The 24,802-nt window shown below is 40.9% G+C and overlaps 3 protein-coding genes across 15 annotated transcripts in view; 2 read left to right on the forward strand and 1 right to left on the reverse strand.

The window, feature by feature from the left end:
* LOC102135438 (NACHT, LRR and PYD domains-containing protein 12-like) overlaps positions 1 to 9,911 on the forward strand; it is a 52,962-nt gene extending 43,051 nt beyond the window's left edge. Inside the window, exons 2-7 of one of the 13 annotated variants that reach the window (XR_012430255.1) lie at positions 4,159 to 4,335; positions 4,450 to 4,617; positions 6,766 to 6,945; positions 7,572 to 7,741; positions 7,876 to 8,020; positions 8,336 to 9,911. Coding sequence is in view for 7 of the 13 variants with exons in the window: in XM_065537767.2 (XP_065393839.1) it covers positions 4,280 to 4,335; positions 4,450 to 4,617; positions 6,766 to 6,945; positions 7,572 to 7,728 (561 nt within the window). In the remaining 6 variants the exon portion in view is untranslated. Of the gene's footprint in view, positions 1 to 2,623; positions 2,758 to 4,158; positions 4,336 to 4,449; positions 4,618 to 6,765; positions 6,946 to 7,571; positions 7,742 to 7,875 lie in introns of those variants that run through there. The other 12 variants (XR_012430257.1, XR_012430254.1, XR_006695357.3 and 9 more) reach the window with 12 other exon arrangements.
* TEX13B (testis expressed 13B) lies at positions 463 to 1,846 on the reverse strand. The gene is made up of 2 exons (XM_074030202.1): positions 1,291 to 1,846; positions 463 to 1,157 (listed from the first exon to the last, which is right to left on the reverse strand). The coding sequence occupies exons 1-2, from the start codon at positions 1,721 to 1,723 to the stop codon at positions 463 to 465; spliced, it is 1,128 nt and encodes a 375-aa protein (XP_073886303.1). The 5' UTR covers positions 1,724 to 1,846.
* On the forward strand, positions 8,301 to 15,017 carry LOC141409441 (ribonuclease inhibitor-like). The gene is made up of 3 exons (XM_074029886.1): positions 8,301 to 8,506; positions 8,624 to 8,794; positions 13,292 to 15,017. The coding sequence occupies exons 1-3, from the start codon at positions 8,301 to 8,303 to the stop codon at positions 13,389 to 13,391; spliced, it is 477 nt and encodes a 158-aa protein (XP_073885987.1). The 3' UTR covers positions 13,392 to 15,017.
* The last annotated feature ends 9,785 nt before the right edge of the window (positions 15,018 to 24,802 follow it).

The raw sequence follows: 24,802 nt of genomic DNA on the forward strand, positions 1-24,802 counted from the left end.
GCTTCATTGCCCAACACCATTCTGACTGTGGAATCTGCCTGTCTGTTCAGATTTTCTAACATAAAAAATTCATTTGGCTCAGGACTGGTCAAATATCCACTCCTGCTCCAATTATCTAAGGCCTACATGAAGGGAGGGAGTGGAGGTGTTACATACTGCCCAGGTCCACCAGACACTTAAGATAGGGAGCTAGAGACACACACACAAATAAAAACTGCAGTAGTTCTGGAGTGTTGACTACTAATACTCTGAAATACAAAGGGAGTCATTAAAACATGTCTCTCCCTGCCTGTCATCTACATCCTCCCACCCACAACCCCACGTCCCCCCACCCCATTGTCCAATCTTCCCACTCATCCCCTTTCCCCCACTTCACCCAGTCCCCCTCCCACCCCTCCCCTCTCCCCCTGAAGACTGATTTCCCATTGAGATACATTTCTGTTCTATTTTACATTTCTGAATTTACTGAGGCCTTTGCAGCCAGATTCGCCTCCCACAGAGGAAGCAATTTTCCCTCCGTGAAAAATTCACAGTTTTACACCACGGGCAGTCCCAGTCCCCTGGCCTGCGATACACTGGAGGTCTTCTCTGTTGATGAGGTTCGGAGTCTCTCCTGTCTCTTGGGGGCTCTTGAGGGTCTATTCCCTGGGCCCCCACATCAGACCACAGGCTAGCATCAGAGGCCCCCCAGTTGGAAGGCATCTGAGTTGGAACCGGTGCTGTGACCTTTGCTGGTGAAGGGGGTATAGTGGGTATGGCTGAGAAGGCGGACAAAGGGCATGGGTATGAGTATGTGAATGAGGTAGGGAGCTGGACAGGAAGAGGCTCCAGTGAGGCTGTGGACCCAGGCCCAGAGAAGTAAGACAGGGCTGTTTGTGCTGACCTGAGATCCTGCTCCCTCTGCCCCCCAAAGGTGTAATTTGCCTGCTCCACAGCTCCCAGAGGATGCCTGAAGCCTCCTCCTAGCCCCTGCAAGGCCTCCTCAGGGGCAGGCCCCGCCTCTGCAAACCTCTCCTCTCCTTCTCCTTCAGCAGCACCAGCAGCAGCCACCGCCTCCTTTTCCTGCTCACCTGCTCCTTCTGTCCAATCCCCTCTGGCAGTGGCCAGGCCTGGAAACACTGTAGCCTGGCCCTGCCGCTGGGGAGATGCCAGCTCCTGGAGAGAAGTAGGCAGAGCTGAAACACATTCTGGGGACAGGGCAGGGGGTCCGGGCAGGTTGGGACAGGGCAGGGGCATTGGGCAGGGGCCATTCGGGGGATCTTACAGCATGGAGGAGCTTCCATCTCAGCATGTCCCGCTCTCTCTGCGCCTCCGCAAGGCTGGTCTGGGTTATCCGCAACTGGAAGGTCGCCTTATTGCATTCCATCTCCTGCTGTTCTTTGAATTCCGTCAGGTTTGAGGCCAAGACCATCGCAGCTAATCTGTGCAGTTTGGCAAAGCCTTGCAGCCACTGCACCCTGCGGTTTTGTAACTGTCCCTGCCTGTGGGCAAAGCGCACGCCCAAGGCCAAGCTGCCCCAGGTACAGGCCTCTTTGACCTCGCTGGGCACCTCGCTGTCCTCCAGGATGGCCCAGAGCTTGTCTTCCACCTCCTCCCAGGATAAGGATATATTCTCGAGGTAGAACTCGGGGCCTTTCGTGTGCCTGGCCATTTTCTCGTTGATGAAGGCCACCACGTTGCTGTGCCGGAACCCACTACTGGGGTCCTCAGGTCTCAAGGCCATGATGGCCTAGGGGTTTAACGGTTTCACTAGCCCTGTGTTGATGGAGCAGCCAATAGGTTCCTTTCTTCCTCCTTAGCCCCTCCCTTCATCAGTCTTCTCCCACCCTCTTGCCCCCACCCTCCACTCTCTGACAAGACCCTCCTAATGACCCTCTGACAGGCTAGTCCTACCCTAGGGCACCTCCCACCAGGCCTCACCTCTTCAGCCAAGGGCCAGGGGAAGTACAGGTCAACCTCACTGCCTAACACGCCTGAAGAGAGGGTGGCCTCTTTCTAGGGCTTCGAGGGAAAAGAAGCCTTAGGGCCAACCGTGGAGGCTTTTACACTGGGACTGTTCCAATTTCCAGAGATTGTAGGGTTGAAAGGGAGTGAGTGAGGATGGCCTCTGCCACTCCACTGGGACATAAGGGAACCCGCCACATGGTTGGGAGACCTTGAAGGCTGAAAGAAACAGGAGTGGTCCGGAAGGACTTAGAACCAAAAAAAGTATTTGTGAACAAGTTGAAGACTCATCCCTCCCCACCATAATGGTTTGTCCCATGCCAGGGGAGTTTCGCCCCCCAAATGGAATATTCCAGAGCAGGAAACAGCCCCAACCCCTCAGTTGCCCTTGGGGGAAGAGGGTGGAGCCAGGGGCGGAGCTTATTCTCTATTTGCTCAGGGCTAAACATCCCAGACACCCTAACAAATCCTGGCCTGCCCTTCCTCCCCCAGCTCCTCTTTCCTCACTCTCCTCCCATGACCCCTTCTCCCACTCCTCTCCCACTGAAACTTTTTGAATCTTGAAGCAACTGTGGGAGAGGGTTAGGAGTAGCACAAATACACCTTTATACCAAAACCTGAAATATCAGAGATCTTCCATCAAAGGGATATGAATATGTCTCTTAAAACCTTCGGCCAGGCGCAGTGGCTCATGCCTGTAATCTCAGCACTTTGGGAGACCGAGGTGGGCGGATCACGAGGTCAGAAGATCGAGACCATCCTGGCTAACATGGTGAAACCCCGTCTCTACTAAAATTACAAAAAATTAACCGGGTGTGGTGGCACGCACATGTAGCCCCAGCTACTCGGGAGGCTGAGGCAGGATAATCGCTTGAACCTGCGAGGCGGAGGTTGCAGTGAGCGGAGATCACACCACTGCCCTGTAGCCTGGGCGAAAGAGTGAGACTCCGTCTCAAACAAACAAACAAACAAGCAAACCAAAAAAACTTGGATGACTTTCTGAGACCCACAAGACAAACCAGACAAATCTCAGGTCGAGTCCAACGTTGCTACTTATTATATGACATCGTACTGTAACTGAATCTGTTTCTACCTATGGGTCTATGATGATGGCCAATGACAAAACGGCATGTAAAGTTATAAGAGTAATGTTTTCTATGATCCCATATTTGTAAAATGTTGAAATTATGTATGTGTGTTTGCATATGTTTTTATGTTTCCATAATCTTGGAGAACAGAATGAGGGAGGATATATAGCAGACTCAACATTAGTTATCTCTGGGAAGTGGGGTTGGACTGGAGGTTCGAAAAAAGTTTTTAACTTTTTAAAATACATTTTTCTCTAATTTCGCTTGTTATAAAGAGCATATAACTAACTATATGTATGCATACATCACAAATCTGGAAAGTTATATACTAACACTTTAACAGTGGTTATGTTTGGGTAATAGGAATACAGTACTTTAAAAATATTCTTTACGTTTTTCTCTATTGTAAAATTGTTTATAATAAACATGTGTTATGTTTTTCAAAATTGAAAAAAAAGTTTCTCCCAGTAACAGCTGATCATTGTAAATAATTTTTAAGTACTTGGAAAGTACTTCTATAATCCTATCCTTCCTTCAGCCTGGGTGATAATCCCTCTTAATAGTTATATAGTCTTTTAAGATAGACCAGAGCAAGTAGTTTTTAGTTTTTCAAACGAATCATCTTCTGTGTTACTCTGTGGCCCTTGCACAGGCTACTCTGTGCATGTACAGATTGTTCCTCATCCCCTCCTGCTCTCTCCACTCCCATTCTCTTCATTCACCTAACTCCTATACAGTTTCTATTCCCTTTTCATGATAGTGTTCAAACATTTCTTCCTCTTGTATTTCCTGATTCTGCAGACCCCACGTCAAGCTAGGCTGAATTGTGCAACCCTTTTATGTCCCCATAACAACTTGTGCATATGTCTGGCAGTACTTTTCACACTGTATTGTAATCTGTGATTTTCTTGTCATTTTTCTCCATCAACTGGGGATTCCTTGAGAGTTTAGTCTGTGTCTTAATTATCTTTGTGTTTTCAACATCTAGCACAGTGCTAAGCACCCAATATATTAATTATTGAATGAATTGAAATAATTTATTACATCAGCAAGGTGCTAGCAAGTATCTCTAAAGATATCCTATTTTTTGTTTGTTTGTTTATGAAATGTACTTTTTCTCCACACGGACGGATTTGATTTTCTGTCGCCTCACAGCTTCTTGTGGTAGGGACCTCTCCTTAGTATTTGAAACTAACCAGCATCTGACAGATTTAGAATTTGTAAAAAATACCCTCAAAGATTCAGGAATGAAACTTCTGTGTGAAGGATTAAAACAGCCCAACTGTGTATTACAGACATTGAGGTAATTGTAGCAGGATAATTTGTTATTTGATATTCTTATTTTGGGGGTCAATTTCTATTTCTGTTGGAGGAGAGTGTGAATATGGTAATGAGTTCATTCTTCTGTTCTCTAAAGGTTTTTCCGGCGCCTTATCTCTTCTTCTTGTGGGGCTCTAGCAGCTGTTCTTAGCTCCAATCAGTGGCTCACTGAACTGGAATTTAGTGAGACAAAACTGGAAGCTTCAGCTTTGAAATTGCTCTGTGAAGGCTTAAAAGATACAAATTGCAAATTACAGAAGCTCAAGTAAGTTGTAACTGTTAGTTTTCATTCTGCAAGAATATTTGAAAAATATGCAACTCAAGACGGATGTCTTAGGATCAAAACACATTTCAAGGAGTCATGAAGAGGAGGAATAAATGTGGCAGTCCCTAAAGTTGTTTCTGTGTAACAAGTTTAGGAAGACAATTTTCATTTTAAGTGGAAATATTATCAATAACAATAATAATAACTCATGTTTAGGAATTATTGAGTACTAAGCATTGTGCTGAGTATGCACAAATTGTTTTGCTCTGCACAATAGCTGTGAGAGGTCCAGATTATTATTCTTATTTTTGCAGATGAGAAAATGGAGGAGGTCCAATGTAGTCAGGGTAAAAAATATGGCAAAGGCCCAATTCAAACCTCAGATGTGTCTGACTTCAAGTCCACGATAATCACATTAATTTTAAAAAAGTGTTATACATGTTAGTCAAGGTTCTCCAGAGAAACAGAACTAATTTTGTGTGTGTGTGTGTGTGTGTGTGTGTGTGTGTGTGTGTGTGTGGAGAGAGAGAAAGAGAAAGAGAGAGAGAGCCAGAGCCAGAAACAGATTTATTTTTAAAAATTGGCTTATGCGGTTATGAAGACTGGCAAGTCCAAAATCTGAATGGTAGGCCAGCAGGCTAGAGAATTGGGAAAGAGTCAATGTTGTGGTTTGAGCCTGAAGGTTGTCTGGTGGTAGAACTCCCTTTTCTGAGGAAGTCAGTCTTTTTCTATTAAGGCTTTCAACTGACTGGATGAAGCCAAACCATGTTATGGAGGATAATCTACTTTACTCAAAATGTACTGATTAAAATGTTAATCTCATCTGAAAAGTACTTTCACAGAAACATCTAGAATAATACTTGACAAAATATCTGGGTACCATGGCCTAGCCAAGTTGACGTATAAAATTAATCATCACAATATGGGATTTTTTTTTAAGCAAAAGCTCTTTAGCATTCGAGTGTTCTGAAATCCACTTTGAAAACTTCGGGAGGCTGAGGCGGGGAGATCATGAGGTCAGGAGATCGAGACCATCCTGGCCAACATGATGAAACCCCGTCTCTACTAAAAATACGAAAGTTAGTGGGGCGTGGTGGAGTGCACCTGTAATCCCAGCTACTCAGGAGGCTGAGGCAGGAGAGTCGCTTGAACCCGGGAAGCAGAGGTTACAGTGAGCTGAGATCGTGCCACTGCACTCCAACCTGGGCAACAGAGCCAGAATCCATCTCCCCCCACAACAAAAAAAGAAGAAGAAAAGAAAAGAAACAATTGAAAGATTTAAAGGCTGTAGTGTATATCTAGAAATTCTTGAAAGTGATAGGAGAAAAAGTTGATGGAAAAAGGTTCAAGGAATTGGACTACTTAATATGGAGAAACAAAGATTAAGAAGATAGGGACATCAGTAAGAACCACTCTTTGTGACAAAGAAATAATATTATGAGCTGGGCCTCTCTAAAGATGGCAAATTAATAATGATATTTAGATAAGAGGAAAAGAAGGACCTTATTATTGTGTGTGAGATGGGGTCTCACTGGAGTGCAGTGGCATGATCTCAGCTCACTGCAACCTCTGCCTCCTGAGTTCAATCTATCTTCCTACCTCAACTTCCTGAGTAGCCGGGACTACAGACATGTGCCACAATGCCTAGTTAGTTTTGTTTGTTTGTTTTGTTTTGTTTTTTAAAGATGGGCTTTTGCCATGTTGCCCAGGATGCTTTCAAACTCATGGGCTCAAGCAGCCCACCCACCTCGGCCTCCTGAAGTGCTGGGATTATAGACGTGAACCACAAGAAAGACCTTTTGCTTATAAAATTTATGATTATTGGATTCATCTCCTGGGATTTGAAAGAAGATATGAGATAGAGTGTTAAATTCATACAGGGATTTAAAATGAGATTAGATTATCTTAATATTTTCTCTCAACCTTTTCTTGGGCAGTCAACATTTACTGAGTTTCCACTGTGGGACATATTGTTATGAAATTATTGCCCAAGTCCTTGCCATGGGGATAAGGGGCTGTGACATGCTCAAGACTGGGCATCTTGTATCTGTGGGTCTTGATTTTCTGTGTTCATGCAATGTTGTTGATAGGGAGTGAATAGTACACTAAAAAGTGGTCAATTCTGTCTCTGTACACCCTTCCCTTCAGGTTATGTGCTAGCCTTCTCCCAGAAGGCTCAGAAGCTGTCTGCAGGTATCTTTCTTGTGTTCTTATTTGCAACCCAGACCTCACTGAGCTGGACCCGAGTGAAAATCCCTTGGGGGACATAGGGGTGAAGTATCTTTGTGTGGGTCTCAGACATTCCAACTGCAAAGTGGAGAAACTAGAGTAAGTTCCTTAGAACTTATCTGGTGTCATGTAATGACTGTTGAACTTGTTGTGTGCCTGCTATGTGCTTGGTGCTTGCTAGAAGTTATCTCACTTTAATCCCTCCTTACAATAACCATATAAGGTGGATTTTTAAAATCCTCATTGTACAGATGAGGAAACTGGTGTTCAGGGAGAAAAATGACTTCCACAGTCACACTACTAAGTCAGAATGTGACTCCAAAATCTGTCTCCAAATCTCATGGTCTATCTAGTGTACCACAGCTGTGTATGTTTATAGGAATGACAGTTAAATATTAACTATATAAAGAGTATCTACTATGTACCCAACATTGGGCTAGATGTGAGTGGAGTTATCAAAAGTTCTGCAAATGACAAGGCTGTCCTTAGGACACAGATGTGTGTCAAATTCCACAAAATCATTTGAAATGCTAGATGAGCCCAGGGGAGAGGAGAAGGTCACTGTGAGCTAGACACCTCAGGAGGAGGTTCTGAGAGGAAAGTAGGGCAGGGGCTAGAACTTAAAGGATGGCGAGGACTTAGCTAAGTGGGCAGATGGGCAGAACATTTCCAGGAAGCCAAAATGATGGCAGAGGCTGATTTTTCTTTTCTTTTTCTCTGGATAGCTTGAGCACCTGTCACTCCACAGATGCTAGCTGTGTGGAGCTCTCTTCTTTCTTACAAGTGAGTCAGGCTTTAAAAGAGCTGTTTTGTTTGCCAATGTCTTGGGGGACACAGGAGTACAGCATCTCTGTGAAGGTCTGCAGCACACAAAGGGTATAACTGAGAATCTTGTGTAAGTGTCTGCTTGTCCTTGTCCTTCTCATGGGCCTTGGGATTTGAGAGTCAGTGGGACACCCTGCTGCCATAGATAACAGCCACCTTGTCTTCCTCATCCCTCTAAGCTTTCTGAATATTCCCTCTCTGCAGCTTGTTGTGAACCCCTTGCCCAAGTCCTGAGCTCCACCCGGAGCCTGACAAGGCTGATTCTGATTAATAACAAAATTGAAGATATGGGACTGAAATTGCTCTGTGAAGGATTAAAACAGCCTGACTGTCATTTAAAAGATCTGGCGTAAGTATCGTGGACTATAGCCACGGGCAAAGTTTCCTGATGTTTCAGCAACTCCCAAAATTAAATGAGTATTTTTTGGCCTGGTGAATAAATCTCCAAGGAAGCAGTAAATGAAGAACCAAATAATTTACAGGGAATAAATCATTCTTTCTCCACAGTCTCTCCCTGGCCTTGGCCCAAGGGAATTTTTTTTTTCCATGACACTCTGATTTCTTAAGTTGTTGTTTTTTTTTTTTCTAATGGGCAAACACAATTCTTAAAGTGACCCAGGGCAGATGCAATGATGCCAGCCTTCTCTACCTTACTTCCTGGCAGGTTGTGGACCTGTCACCTGTCTGGGGCATGTTGTCAGGATTTGTGCAATGCACTCTACACCAATGAACACCTGAGAGACCTTGACTTCAGTGACAATGCCTTAGGGGACGAGGGCATGCGGGTGCTGTGTGAAGGGCTGAAATGCCCCTGTTGTAAACTACAGACTTTGTGGTATGTGCACAGGGACTCTGTCTACTGGGCCTCTATTCTAGACTGTATTTGAAAGGGAGGGCCACTGGGAACTTGTGATAAAAGCGATTACTTTCTTGAATCTTCGATCACTCACAGGTTAGCAGAATGTCATCTCACAGATGCATGCTGTGGAGCCCTCGCCTCTGTCCTCAACAGAGATGAGAACCTAACATTGCTAGACTTAAGTGGAAACGACCTCAAGGATTTTGGAGTGCAGATGTTATGTGATGCACTGATACATCCAATATGTAAACTTCAGACATTCTAGTAAGTCACTGGCGAGGGAAGTGGAAGGGAAGGGGTCAAGACAGGCATATTGGGTTTGGTCATAGCCCATTGTAGTGAGGAAAGAGAAGAAAAGCTGAGGGCAGGCCAAGCCTACTTTATCTTACTAGTAAAGTAAGTGAAATTGCCAATAGGCCTATCCTCCCTGGACATGATCAGGGAGAGGCAAAGGACGGTCTTCTCTGTTATCAACCTGCTAAAGGAAGTAACATGGTGTAAGAAAAAGAACATAGGATTTAGGATTTGCTAGGTTTGGCTTAAATTCTAGGTCTAGCATCTACTAGCTATCTGACCATGCTTGCTTAATGTTAGTATCCTTGTCTATAAAATGGTGATAATGCTAGTACCTGACTATCTGGGGTTAACATAGGCATTGAATTGAGACTGCAATTATGAATGTGCCTAGTACAACCCCTTTGCACATAGGAGGTACTTTATAAATGTTGCCCTCTTTCCATTTCCACTTCTAACTGCTAGAGGACTTGAGGTATACATTTTGAGAGTCTTCCAACACTCAAGGGATGAAGCTATAATGGTGCAGTTACAGAGGATGGAGGTCTTGGCCCTCTCTGGTCAGTGTCTGTCTGTCAGCTCAGCAGGCTGGCATTATACACAAAGTAATTCTTAATTAAAATACAGCAGTGCTCTGTTGGCAGCTAACCAGTGACCAAATGGCCGTTCGTTTCTGGCATTCAGAACTGGAACATATAATGGAAAGTAAAGGCCGAGTGCAAAAATTCTACATTCCAAAGCCAATTTGATGGATAAATGAGAACAGCATAAAAGCCTGATTACGAGTCTGGCTAAAACAGAAGCTGGTTCTCTACTAGCCAGGTGAAGTCTGTTAGTTTTGAAGGCCCAAGAGTGTGGTGATTCCTACCCAAGCAAAGGGAATTATTTACAACATGATAAGCCTCAGAGGTTAGGAATGTCTGTGGTGTCTTTCTCAGAAAGAAGTGGATGGAATCTTTATTATCAACAGGCTGAAATAAGCTCAACAATCAACCTTAATGTTTCTTTAAATGTAGAGTAATTTAATGTGGTAGCATTCCACAGTGTTGATGCTATAATAAAGTTCCTAAGTAGCAGAAAGGAGAAATCATTTTGTCAGTGATGGCATGCCATTTTTTTTAATTGTAAGTTGTTGTGGCATTTCTTATTTTGCTCATGCTTTGTCTTTTAACCAATACACTTCCATTGTGTTTTCAGTCCAACCTTCAAACCCTTAAAATTGTCAATCCAGTTGATAGTAGTGTGCAATAATAGCTCTGAGTACAAAATAAAGGACACACACATACAAAGTAGACACAATTTGCTGACTTCAAATACATTTTAAATGTTAGAGTGTATATCAGACAAAACTGAAGTCAATATAAGTATATGCTTACCCAAGTAAAGTGAGTAGAATATATAGATCATTTAGTGTGGTGAGTTGGACAAGAATAAATCCAGGAGAGTCTCCTAGAAGGGGTAGTCGTATCTGAATATTGGAAAGGTTGGAGGAAGGTTATTTTCTAAGACCTGCTTGAGTGCAGGGTCTGAATCCTATTCCTCACCTTATTTTCCCCTGTAAACTTCCTGGCACAGTGCTTTGCATATAGTAAGTACATATAGAAGATCAGTTAGTAATTTGGGGTCAAGGCAAGGAGACAGTTAATGATATGTAATAAAAACAAAAAAACAAAACAAAAAAACAGGTGTCTTGGCTGGGTGCGGTAGCTCGTGTCTGTAATCCCAGCACCTTGCGAGGCCAAGGCAGGCGATCACCTGAGGCCAGGAGTTTGAGACCAGCCTGGCAAACATGGTGAGACCTTGTCTCTACTAAAAATACAAAAACATTAGTAGGGCGTAGTGGCCCATGCCTGTAATCTCAGATACTTGAGAGGCTGAGTCAGGAGAATCGCTTGAACCCGGGAGGCGGAGATTGCAGTGAGCTGAGATCATGCCACTGTACTCCAGCCTGGGCGACAAAGTAAAAATTCTGTCTCAAAAAGAAAAAAAAAAAAAAGCAACAACAGGTTTTTTGACATTCAGAAGGTCAAGTGAAAAGAAGAGGAGGTTGCCTCAAAGGGGAAAAAAAAATACTAATGTTTATTCATTCCATAATCATTCCACTTGCTGAATATCTCTTATGTACCAGACAAATGTGCCAGGTGCAGGGGAGACAAGAATAAATAAGATAGGAGACATGACCTGTGCTCTTCAGGGGCCAGTGGTCTTAGTAGTAGAGACAGGCACATAAATTGATTAATGCAATGACACACTCATGAGCTATTAAGAGAGCCATGGCAGGATACAATCAACCTAGCCCAGGAGGGTCAGGGAAAGCTTCTTGGAGGAAGAGCCACCTGAGTCGAGTCTTAGGACTGTAGCTAGTAGCAACGGGGGTAAAAGTGGAGAAGGTAGTCCAGACTTAGGCGATAGCATGAGCAAAGGTACGCAGACGATAAATAGCATGGTTTACGGTACTTGATTGGGATATGGTTGGGGTATCTCTAGGAACTTTGGTATTGCTGGAGCATAAAGTGCAAAGCAGAGTATGTCAAGAAATGAGACTGGGGAGTTAGTCAGGACCTTGTATGCCATGTGTGATGAGTAAGACCTGTTAGCAGAATTCTCAATACAAGTTCAGTCATCTCTTTTTCTCTCACATGCCCTAGTAGTAGTACATTTTGAGGCATCTCCTCACCCCAACTTTCTAAACTGGCCCCAAAGATGGGGCCAGTTTTGCTTTCAAAGCTAGATGGAGAAGCCTTCTACTGTTGCTGCTATTTCTCACTGCCACATCGGGTTGATCTTGAGAACTGACCCTACACAGTCCAACAGAAGCTTGGTGACTGGACAGAGATGCCCTGGCTGGTCCAGCATCCCTGCCAGCCTTGCCTGCAGTGGCATTACACTTGGGCTGCAGAGTTACAGGTATCTTAGTCTTCACCCAAATGTGCAGCTGTTGTTCTATGAAGTACCATATATGTCATGGTGGCTGGGTCTAGAGAAGCTCCTTTCATCAGCCACAGGTACATATGTGGTGAAGCCTGGCCTTGCCCATAAAGATGTAGGCCCTTGATTTGAGCCAGGGATACTACTTAAGTCTTCTTCTTCAAGGTAATTTTATTTCGGAGTCTTAGTGCCTTCCCAGGCACAGGACTTTGGATGAAACGCTGTTCCTCATCTTGATACATATTCCTAATTCTAAATTTGGAAAGAAGAGGTTGTAGGTAACTGGTCTCTTAACTCCCAAAAGACCTCTGGGCTTCCTAAGCAAATTGATCCACTTTTTCCCCAACAGCGAGTTCTACTTATCAGGAAGCAAGACAACTTTTGCTAAATCACTCAAAAAATTCTAAAGGTCTTGTTACACTTCAATGGCATTAAATGTCTACTTACCCTACAATTACATAACTAACAGGGTCACTCATTTCACTTTGCTAGATAAAGATTAGCTTCTATCCACTAAAAACTAAAAGTGATACCTTGCTACACATTTGAAAGAGCTTGTACATTCTTTTGTAGTCAGTGGGTTTTAATCATGGTTACACATACTGAGTTTGAAGGGTGGGGTGGGAGGCAGATGCTCAAGAAGTTTTCTAGTAGGTAGGTGGTTGGATGTAGGAGTGTGCCCTGGGAAGTGATCATCCACAAAGAGGTGATAGCTGAATCTATGAAAGTGCATGAGATCTACTAGGAAAAGTGAGAAGAGAAAAACCTCTCTGGGGAATAAGCCCTAGACAACACCAATTTTAAAGCGATGGATATGGAAAGGAAAACTTAGGAAGAGAACCAGGAGAGAATGGTGTCCTGAAAGCTAAAGAAGAAGTGAATTTCAAGGAAGAAGTGCTCAACAGTATCAAATGCAGCAGAGAGATCCAATAGGATGAGCACTGTGAAGTGTCCACTGGATTTAGCAATTAGCAGGTCATGGAAGACCTTGTCAAGGGCTGTTTTAGTAGTGTGGTAGGGCTGGAAACCATATTGTAGTGACTTGAAGAGATAGATAATAAGCAAATGGAGAAAGAGAGATGAGATTACCTTTAAAAGAAGTTTATGAAAAGGAGAATAGATTCGGGGTTGTAGCTAGAGGCAATTGTGGGACTGGAAGAAGCAGGGATTTGTTTTTTTCCTTTTTTGCCTTGTTTTGAGACAGGCAGATTTGTAGGCCTATAGAAAGGAACCCATAGAGAGGAAGAGGTTGCAGCTACAGGAGTAAAAACTAATGGACTAATGGAGCAGGGCTTTGGACAAGGCAGGGAGGGGCAGGAGTGATATTTCAAGAGAAAGAGTTAAGAATTTTATCTTTCATCTTTTGAGACTCAAGGAAAGGTGCTAAGGCTGGAGGAGGAGGTAGGTAACTGAGTGGATGAAGTAACTCAGTGGTGCCATGGAGCAAGTGTGAATTGGAATCTTATCCATGGGAATAGGAAAGCTACTGTAGGCATCTCTTGGCTTGACTTAATGCAAGATTTTTTCCCTTTTTCACAGCCTTGACACAGATCCTTTACATGAAGATGCATTTAGAAAGATGGAAGTTTTAAAAATGAGCAAGCCTGGAATCTGTTGTCTGAGAGAGTGCTTGATATAATTTCAGTTTTCTTAAATTTATTGAAGCTCATTTTATGACCTATCATATGGTCTATCTTGGAGAAAGTTCCATGTGCTGTTGAATAGAATGTGTATTCTGTGGTTGTTGGATGGAATGTTCTGTATATATCTGTTAAGTCCATTTGTTCCAAGGTATAGTTTAAATCCATTGTTTCTTTGTTGACTTTCTGCCTTGATGACCTGTCTAGTACTGTCACTGGACTATCGAAGTCCCCCACTATTGTTGTGTTGCTATGTATCTCATTTCTTAAGTCTGTTAGTAATTGTTCTATAAATTTGGGAACTGCAGTGTTAGGTGCATGTATGTTTAGGATTGTGATATTTTCCTGCTGTCCAAGACTTTTTACCATTATATAATGTCTCTCTTTGTCTCTTTTAATGCTGTTGCTTTAAAGTTTGTTTTGTCTGATATAAGAATAGCCACCCTGCTTGCTTTTGGTGTCTGTTTGCATGAAATGCCTTTTTCCACCCCTTTACTTTCAGTTTATGTGAGTCCTTATGTGTTAGATGAGTCTCCTGAAGGCAGCAGTTGGTTGGTGAGCTCTTACACATTCTGCAGTTCGGTATCTTTTTAAGTGGAGCATTCAGGCCATTTACATTCAATGTTAGTATTGAAATATGAGGTACAGTTGTATTTATCATGCTCTTTGTTGCCTGCATACTTTGATTTTTTGTGTTTGTTTTTTATTTTTACTTTTTAACTTGTATTTTTGTTTTATAGGTCCTGTGTGATTTATGCTTTAAAGAGGTTCTGTTTTGATGTGTTTCCAGGACTTGTTTCAAGATTTAGAGCTCCTTGTAGCAGTTCTTGTAGTGGAGGCTTGGTAATGGTGAATTCTCTCAGCATTTGTTTGTCTGAAAACGACTGTATCTTTCCTTCATATGATACTTAGTTTTGCTGGATACAAAATTCTTGGCTGAAAATTGTTTTATTTGAAGAGGCTGAAAACAGGATCCCAAATCCCTTCTAGCTTGTAGGGTTTCTGCTGAGAAATTTGCTGTTAATCTGATAGGTTTTCCTTTGTATGTTACCTGGTGCTTCTGTCTCACAGCTCTTAAGATTCTTTCCTTCGTCTTAACTTTGGATAACCTGATGACAGTGTGCCTAGGCAAAGATCTTTTTGCAATGAATTTCCCGGGCGTTCTTTGTGCTTCTTGTATTTGCGTGTCTAGGTCTCCAGCAAGGGTGGGGAAATTTTCCTTGATTATTTCCCCAAATGTGTTTTCCAAGCTTTTAGAAATTTCTTCTTCCTCAGGAACACCAGTTATTCTTAGGTTTGGTCATTTAACATAATTCCAGACTTCTTGGAGGCTTTGTTCGTATTTTCTTATTCTTTTTTCTTTGTCTTTGTTGGATTGGGTTAATGCAAAGACATTGTCTTCGAGCTCTGAATTTCTTTGTTCTACTTGTTCAGTTCTGTTGCCGAGATTTTCCAGAGCATTTCGCATTTCTAAAAGTGTGTCCAGAGTTTCCTGAAATTTTTATTGCTTTTTTTTTAAGCTGTCTAGGTCTTTGAATATTTCTCCCTTAACTTCTTGTATCATTTTTTGGGTTTCCTTGCTTTGGGCTTTGCCTTTCTCTATCCCTCCTTGATTAGCTTAATGACTAACCTCCTGAATTCTTTTTCAGGTAAATCAGGAATTTCTTTTTGGTTTGGATTCATTGCTGGTGAACTAGTATGATTTTTGAGGGGTGTTGACAAGCCTCTTTTTGTCACATTACCAGGGTTGGTTTTCTGGCTCCTTCTCATTTGGGTAGGCTCTATCAGACGGAAGGCCTAGGGCTGAAGGCTGTCGTTCAGATTTTTTTGTCCCATGGGGTGTTCCCTTGATATTGTACTCTTCCCCTTTTCCTGTGGATGTGGCTTCCTGTGAGCCAAACTGCAGTGATTGCTGTCTCTCGTCTCGGTCTAGCCACCCAGCAAGTCTGCCCGGCTCCAGGCTGGTACTGGGGGTTGTCTGCACAGAGTCCTGCGACATGAACCATCTATGGGTCTCTCAGCCATGGATACCAGCGCCTGTTCCTGTGGAGGTGGCAGAGGGCGCAGTGGACTCCATGAGGGTCCTTAGCTTTGGTGGTTTAATGCTCTATTTTTGTGCTGGTTGGCCTCCTGCCAGGAAGTGGCACTTTCCAGAAAACATCAGCTGTAGTAGTGTGAAGAGGGACCAGCGGTGGGCGGAGCCCTAGAACTCCCAAGATTATATGCCTTTTGTCTTCCGCTACCAGGGCGGGTAGGGAAGGACCATCAGGTGCAGGCAAGGCTAGGCATGTCTGAGCTGAGACTCTCCTTGGGCGGGTCTTGCTACAGTGGCTGCAGGGGATGAGGATGAGATTACCAGGTCACTGGAGTTGTGTACCTAGGAGGATTATGGCTGCCTCTGCTGAGTCATGCAGGTTGTCAGGGAAGTGGGGGAAAGCTGGCAGTCACAGGCCTCGCCCAGTTCCCATGCAAACCTAAGGGCCAGTCTCACTTGTACCGTGCCACCCGCCACAGCTTTGAGTCTGTTTTCAGACAGAGGGCAAGACAGGCTTGAAAAGTTGTCCAAGGCTTTCTGCCTCCCAACTGCGAAAGAAAAGGGCTTTAGTTCTTCTACCACTTGTGAAGTCTGTAAGCTGGGTTTGTACCCTCCCCGAGTTCTGGCCAGGAGGCTTCTCACGCCATTCAAACTGTTACAGAGTTCAGCTAGAGATTTCCTTCTCCCTGTGGAGTTTTCCCCCCTGCTCCTCTGGCCACCCTCCTGATGGATCCTTATGGTGCCAGGCAGGAATGGGCTTGTTGGGGACCCAGCGAGCTCCCAGGGCCTTTCTGCTGCTTCCTCTACCCCTGTATTTTGCTTGGCTCAGCTCTCTAACTTGACTTAGCTCCAGGTAAAATCAGAAACTTCTCCTGCAAACAGATCTTCAGCTTCTCCAGTGGGGATGTGTGTTCAGGAGAGGAGGGTCTCCCTTTCCAACTTCTGCAGATGGGGCACTTACAGTATTTGGGGTGTCTCCTGGGTCCTGCAGGAGCAGTCCACTTCCTTTGGAGGGTCTGTGGGTCCTTTCAGGATTACTGGTTTGTTCTTGCAGTTAATCTGGAGCTAAAAATCACAATGCCATTTTTATTCTTTTAAAACGTGATGGTTTAGAAGAAAATATAGGGGCAGGGATTTATAAGCATGACATTAAAAACTCAAAGGAAAAGAACGAAAGATTTGATAACATCATAAAACCTCTTTATGAAAAAGTACACAATATATATAATTAAAAGACTAGTGACAAACTGAAAATACTTATTTGGCACGCATATAAATCACAAGGCTAACATCCATAATGTAAAGAACAACAAATCAGTATGAGAACCACAAAACTTGGAGTGCTTCCACTTTCTCGCAATGATGGAGTAACAGTTACTAGATTTAGCCTGCCATCTTAACAACTCAAAAAATGAGCAAAATATATGAAACAACAATTTTTTGTACATTGGATAACAGGCAGAGTTGGGACAAATAAAAAAACAGATGGTAGATTTAAAAAGAACCATATCATAATCATATTAAAGTTAATGGTCTCACAACAATCCAGTTAAAAGGCTGAGGTTGGTAGAATGGAAAAAATATTGTTTAAAACCCAACTATATGTTGCCTGTAGGAGACATACTTTAAGCATAAAAACACAAATAGGTTAAACATAAAAGATGTTTAACATTAATTTTAAAAAAGCCAGAATGACTATATAATTATCAGAGAAAGCAGACTGCAAGGCAAAGGATATTATCAAGATAAAGAGAGCTATTTCATAATGATAAATAGGCTAATTCATCATGAGGACATAACAATGCTAACTATACATGTATCTAATAACAGACATTCAAAATACATGAAGCAAAAACTGGCTGAACCTAAGAAGTAAACAAATACACAATTGTAGGCAGAGACTTCGACACCTCTCTTTCACTAATTGTTAGACCAAGGAGACAGAAAATCAGTCAGAATATAGAATACTTGAACAACACAAATAACTTGATTTAATTAACATTTCGGTAATACTCAACCAAACAACAGAAAGCATGCTCTTTTCAAGTGTGTGTTGAAAATGTACCAAGATAGACCATATCTGGGTCATATAACAAGTCTCAATAAAGTTAAAGGATTCAAGTCACATGAAGTATATCCTCTGACCACATGGAATTAAATTTAAAAAATAAAGATATATGGAAATTCCCCAAATATTTGGAAATAAATAACACATTTTAAAATAATCAATGGCTCATAAAGGAAGTCTTAAGGGAAATTATAAAGTATTTTAAACTGAATGAAAAACCATAAGATACATGTATTTGTAGAATATAGGCAATGCAGTGCTTTGAGGGAAATGTACTAAACAGCTATATTAGTAAAAAAAAGTTTTAAGTCATTGACTTCAGCTTCCACAATAAGAAACTAGAAAAAGAAAATCAAGTGTAATTCAAAGTAAGTAGAAGAAAGGAAATAATAAATAGAAAAAGAAATCAGTACAATAAAAAAAATAGAAAAAAATCAGTGAAACCAAAGGTTGGTTCTTTGAGAAGATAATAAAATTCATAAACCTTTAGCAAGTTGATTAGGAAAAAAAAGAAGAGAAGACACAACTTCCCGATATCAGGAATGAGAGTGGGCCACCACTACCAATCCTACAGACATTAGAAAGATAAGGCAGTATTATGAATAACTTTATATCAAAATTCTATAAATTTGATTGAATGGACAAATACCTTGAAGAACACAAACTACCAAAGCTAACTCAAGAAAAAAAATAGAAAACCTAAATAGCCCAATACCTAGAAATTAAATTTTATTTGAAAACCTTCCCAAAAAGGAACTTTAGGCATAAATGTCTCCACTGGTGAATTCTACCAAACACCACTTCTACACAAAGAAGAAGAAAAAATAAATGCCACTTCTACACAAAATCTTTGAGAAATTTGAAGTAAACGTTTCCTAACATTCTATGAGGTCAACATTACCCTGCTACCCAAACCAGAAAAAGATATTACAAGGAAAGAAAACTATACCTCAATATCTATCATAGAGATAGATGCAAAAATAACTTAAAATTTTAGCAAATAAAATCCAGCAATATATAATTGATGATTATGAACGATTGGGCTTCATCTTAGAAATGCAAGGATGATGCAACATTCACAAATTTGCATAATTTATCATTTGGACAAACTGAAGAAAAAACATGATTATATCAATAGATGCAGAAGAAAATCATTTGCCAGACTCCAACATTCACTGCTGATAAAAAAAATAATAACTAAGAATATTTAGGAAGTTTTTTAGCCTATAAATAGGGATTTACTTAAGAAAAAAACAAAAAACAAAAAACACTACAGCTAATATCCAGCCTACTGGTGAAATGTTGAAGGTTTACTCCCTAAGTTTGGCAGGGATGTCTCCTCTCACTACATCTGATCAGTATTCTACTGGAAGTTCTAGCCATTGCCATAAGGGGAAAAATAAAGATTAGAATGAAGTAAAATTGGTTTTGCTTCCAGATAACTTGTTCTTCTGTACAGAAAATTCTAAGGAATCTACAAAAAAGCTGCTAGAACTATTAAGTGGGATTAACAGGTTTGCAGGCTATAAGATACATATATAAAAATTAATTGTATTTCTGTATAGTAGCAGCAAACCATCAGGGACGGAAATTTTTAAAAATACCATTTATAATAGCATCAAACATTTGAAATCCTTAAGGGTAAATCTGGCAAAAGATGTGTAAGACTTGTGCACTAAGCATTATGAAGGCTTGCTGAGGTAAATCAAAGACCTAAATAAATGGAGCAATATATCATGTTAATGTATAGGAAGACACAATATTAAGAGATCAATTATTCCCATATTAGTCTCTGGATTCATTGCAATCCCAAGCAAAATCCCAATTGGCATTCTTTTAGTAGAAATTGACAACCTGAATCTCAAATTCATATGAAACTACAAAGAATCGAGAATTGCTCAAACAACTTTGAAAAATAAGAATAAAGTTAGAGGACTCGCCAGGCGCGGTGGCTCATCCCTATAATCCCAGCACTTTGGGAGGCCAAAGCAGGTGGACCTCTTGAGCTTAGGAGTTCAAGACTAGCCTGGGCAACATGGTGAGACCCTGTCTCTACAAAAAAAAAAAAAAAAAAATTAGCTGGGTGTGGTGCTACACGCCTGTAGTGCAAGCTACCTGGGAGGCTGAAGTGGGAGGATCACCTGAGTCTGGGAGGTTGAGGCTGCAGTGAGCTGTGATCGTGCCACTGCACTCCAGCCTGGGCGACGGAGTGAAATACTATCTCAAAAACAAAACAAAACAGTTAGAGGACTCATTCCATCTGATTTCAAAACTTATTCATCCTACCCGAATCAAAAACTTACTACAAAGCTATAGTAATCAAAACAGTGTTATATTAAAGATAGACTTAGAACAACGGACAGGATAGAATTCAGAACTATATCTATACATATGGACAATTGATTTTCAACAAAGGTGCCATAGCAGATTCTACTGTGAAGGGATAATATTTTTCAGCAAATGGTGCCGGAACAATTGGGTAGCCATTTGCAAAAGAATGGTTCTCAACCTTTTCTTCACACTATACACAAATATTAACTCAAAATGGATTATAAACCAAATGTGAGAGCTAAAATTATCAAACTTCTGGAAGAAAACACAGGAGAAGGTTTTAGTCACCTTGGCTTGGCAATATTTATTTAATAAGACATGTAAAATAATGAACTATAAAATGAAATAAATTAATCAATTCTGTTTCATCAAAATTTAAAACTTTTGCTCTTCAAAAGGCCCTACTGCAAAGTTAAAATGGCAAGCCAAAGACTGGAAGAAAATATTGGCAAAACACATATCTGACAAAGAACTTGTATCTAGAATATATAAAGAATGTATACGACTTTATAAAAGACAACACAATTTTTGAAATGGCAGAAGTTTGAACAGACAGTTTATCAAATAAGATATATATTTTAAAATAAGCATATGAAAAGACACTCAACATCTTTATTCCTTAGGGGAATGTAAACTAAAAGCACAATGAGATACCACTACACACCCCTAGAAAGAATAAAATAAACAGGATTGGCCATATAAGTATTTACAGTCATGAGACTCTCATACACTGTTAGATAGGAATGTAAAGTCTTATGTTCACTTTGAAAAAAGTATGTCAGTTTCTCACAATGTTAAATGCTTACTGTACAACCAAGCTATTTCATTCCTAGATATGTAGCAAACAGAAATGAAAGCATTTGTCTACACAACGCCTAAAAGTTGTTCACAGCAGCTTTGTTAATAGCTAACACCTAGAAACAACTCAAATGTCCATCAACAGGTGAATAGATAAACAAATTGTGCTACATCCATACAATGGAATATGGCAAATTAAAGGGAACAGACTATTGATACGTGCAGCAATATGAATGAATCTCAGAATAAATATGCTAAGGGAAAGATGCTAGACAAAAAGAACACATATGATTCAATTTTTTTAAAATTCTAGAAAATTGGAAGTATTTATTATTGACAGAAAATGGATCAGTGGTTACTTGAGGACAGGACTGGGGAAAGGAAGGGATGCTCTCCAAAACGTCAAAAGAAAATTTTGGGGGATAATGGTTATGCTCATTGTCTTGTTTTTGGTGATGATTTCCATCCAAACTCATCAAATTGTACTATATAAACTTTTCCAGTTTGTTGTATGTGAATTATACTGCAATGCAACTGTAAACACACACATTCACACACACACACATGCACACACAAACATGCCTGAAAGAGTCATTTAAGAACATTATTTATCTAACCCCCTTATTCTACAGATGAGGAACTTGGGGTCCTAATAGGTCAAGGTCACACAGCTAATTCATTTATTAGACTGAGATTAGATTGGAACATAAGTGTCCTTATTTGTGGCCTTGCACGTCTTAGTACACTAAAGGCAGAGCTCAGACCAAGGAAATAAATTTCAATTGGTGAATTTTCAGGCCTTTGTGGCAAACCAGTGGAAAAGAGACATAAACATGATGAAAAGGGGTGACTTTCCCAGGATCCTTTCAGTGATGTGCTGGAACTGAAGTACTGTCTCATGAAAGTTGATGGTTAAATTTTCAGGAATTTTGCAAGTTGACTATTTAAACAAAGCCGTTACCAAAAATTAAATCATAAACTTACAATTAAATAAATTATATTAAAATAAAGGTAATACAAACTCAAAACTCATCACTTTCTAATTATTTTGCTGCATTTTACTATCTGTGCTCATAAGGTTATTCATGTCGGTTTTATCTGTGTGGTGGAAATATTAAATAATGGTGTTCTACATATTTTCTCTAATGACATCACTTTGTTAGCTTGAAATTAGCCATGGTGGGTGTGTTTATACCATAGAAATTAGTAAATGCTACAATTCAGGGATCCCCCTCACCCTCACCCAGAGAACTGGTTGTTAGAAACACTTACCAGCACATTTCTGCCTTAAAGCATCACTTGCCCTGGCTTTCATTTAAGGCTGGCCTGGAATACAACCCATCAGTGCCTAAAGTCATGCTAGGTAAACAGTGGGCAATCATTAAATGTTCTAGTGTAACCAACCATCCTAGTTTGCCCAGGATCCCCCTGTTTTAACATGGAACATCCCTGGAAACCCCTCAGTTCTGGGAAAGCAGGATGATTGATCACTCTAGTGTTTGTACACTTTTCAAAAAAAGGAACCAGGTGGGTAAATCGATTGAAAGTTGCATACTTTCATGGAAAAAAAAAATAGCCTAAACATGTCTCCATCTGTGAGATAACTAGTGGCACATTTGTGAATAAAATTCCATATATTCAATTCGTTATACAGTCTCAATAGTAGCCAAGAAGGAAAGACAGAGCCTTACACATGTTAGGTGTTCAATAAATGTTCATTGGTGATAGATGGCTGGTGAAAGGCAAGCCTACCATTGGAATTGAGTCTCAAAGATGATAGAAAGTGAAACACTGGTCTACCAGTTGGTGGCAAATGCAGGTGGCAGTGACTCTGGATCTGAGGCAAGCAAGGGTTAGGAAATCCTTAAGTGAGAAAAGATCAGAAAGGATACTGTCAACGAGAGTAATGTGTAAGCACTAAAGGGGGTGTCAGCAACTTTGAGGTGTTTATTCTGGTTGTTACCACTTTGAGAACATCAAAGGAGTTTACTGGGAAGGGCCTGCTCATTTCACTTCATATTCTTTTTCTTTTGTTCAAGGCTCACTCTACCCAAGGGCTTAGTAAGCAGTTGCCTACTCTATACGGGAAAGTTTTCTTTGTCCAAAGACCTGATCCTTTCCCCATTCCCAGGCCTTCAGTTTTCACCACAAGCCTCTCTCATGAGATATGGTGTTTGAAAGCACTGCATAGTGAAGAAACAAGAAACTATTAGCAGCCTGTTAACACCTGACCACTAATTAGGTTAGCATATTAGCTCCTGACTGGTTCCCAGGAGTCTAAAACTTACAGAACAAGTGACTTTTAGTGGTTAGAAGAGGAGAGGGAAAGAGGAGGTTCTGGAGCTTGGTAGACAACATGGCAGGCTTGGTCTGGGCATATCAGTAAGTGCTTAAACTGGAGAAGGAGGTAATGGCCTGGGGAAAGAAGGTGTACACCACTAACAAATGTCACCCACTTGCCAGTTTTATTTATAGTTGATTCAGTTTCTCTTACTCTCTTGTGTCTTTGTTGCATTCCTAACTCTAGGAAATCTTCCCTGAATGAGTTGGAGGTGCAGTAACATGTTCCATTCCCTAGTGGGAATGTATCTTGCCCCACCTCACCAAACCACTCCTTAATCCCCATTAGAATGAGCTGGGGGTATGCCCCCTTTTCCAAAAGAAACAGATACTAATAATTGTATTAGTCCATTCTTGCATTGCCATAAAGAAATACCTGAGACTGGACAATTTATAAAGAAAAGAGATTTTATGAACCATTCACCTAGACCAGACTTATGGTTCTGCACACTGTATAGGAAGCATGATGCTGGCATCTGCTTGGCTTCTGGGGAGGCCTCAGAAAACTTACAATCATGGTGGAAGGCAAAGGGGGAGCCGGCATGCCTCCTGGCCAGAGCAGGAGGAAGAGAGAGTGAAGGGAGAGGTGCCACACACTTTTAAATGACCATATCTCATGAGAACAAACTCACTATTGTGAGGACAGTACCAAGAGGGACGTTGATAAATCATTCAGGAGAAATTGTCCCCATGATCCAATCACTTTCCACCAGGCTTCACCTCCAACACTGGGGATTACAATTTGACATGAAATTTGGGCAGGGACACAGATCCAAACCATATCAATCATAATAATAGCAATAGGAGTTATTACTGTTCAAGAAGCTATTAATATTTGTACAGGCATCGTATTTTACTAAATTTTGTTATCTAATTCTATGAAGTAGATATTTATTTTCTTGATGTTACGTGTAAGAGTCAGAGCCATCAAGTAATATGCCAAAGGCCATACAGGTAGTAAGTGGCAGAGCCAAATTTCAACTCTATATCTGACTCTAAAACCTGTGCTGTTAACAACCAAACCTCTTGATATAGACTTCAGCTAGGCGTGGAGGAAGAAGGAGGTAGACATAAAAGAATTATTCCATTCAACAAATGTGTCTGTACTTCCTACTATGTGTTGAATCTATGGAGTATAAAAAGATCAATGTGCACTGCCCTGGCCCTTAATGAGATTAGTTCAGCAGAGGGGATATGACTGTTGTTCTAATAGCTCTAATAAAAGGCAGAGTTGGATCAGTACCATAACATAATAATGATAATAGCTACCATTTATTCAGAGCATAGTATGTGTCAGGCACTGTGCTAATGCATTCTACATATATTTAATCTTCATGACAGTTATGGAACTATTAATATTAGTCAATTTTATACATGAGAAAAGACTAACAGAGGGTTAATTAACTTTGTGGCTCAGAATAATGTGTTACTGTGCTCTTCAGAAGCAAAAGGAGAGAAGTGTACTCAATATTCACTTATACAACATTTTTGAGTGAACAAAGTATTTGCACCCAGCTCAGTGCCTATAAACCAGAATCACCATCTGCTTCTGTGTCACCTGTACCTCAGCCAGCAGTGAATCTGAAGTATCTTGACCTTATACTTTCATTTCATTTGGAACCTTGAGAACAGTGAAACCCACTACAGTCCTATCACTGGCTACCACTACAAAAGTCCCCCACCTCCTTTTTATGTTCAAAACCATTTATTGATTATGAATATACTAAGTGCCACTGAATGGTACACTTTAAAATGGTTAAATTAGTGAATTTCATGTTATGTGTATTTTACAATAAAAAACATTTGTTAACAAAATGTTAATTTTTATGAAAAGTTTA

The sequence above is a fragment of the Macaca fascicularis genome, chromosome X (assembly GCF_037993035.2).
Source record: "Macaca fascicularis isolate 582-1 chromosome X, T2T-MFA8v1.1".
NCBI classification, from domain to species: domain Eukaryota; kingdom Metazoa; phylum Chordata; class Mammalia; order Primates; family Cercopithecidae; genus Macaca; species Macaca fascicularis.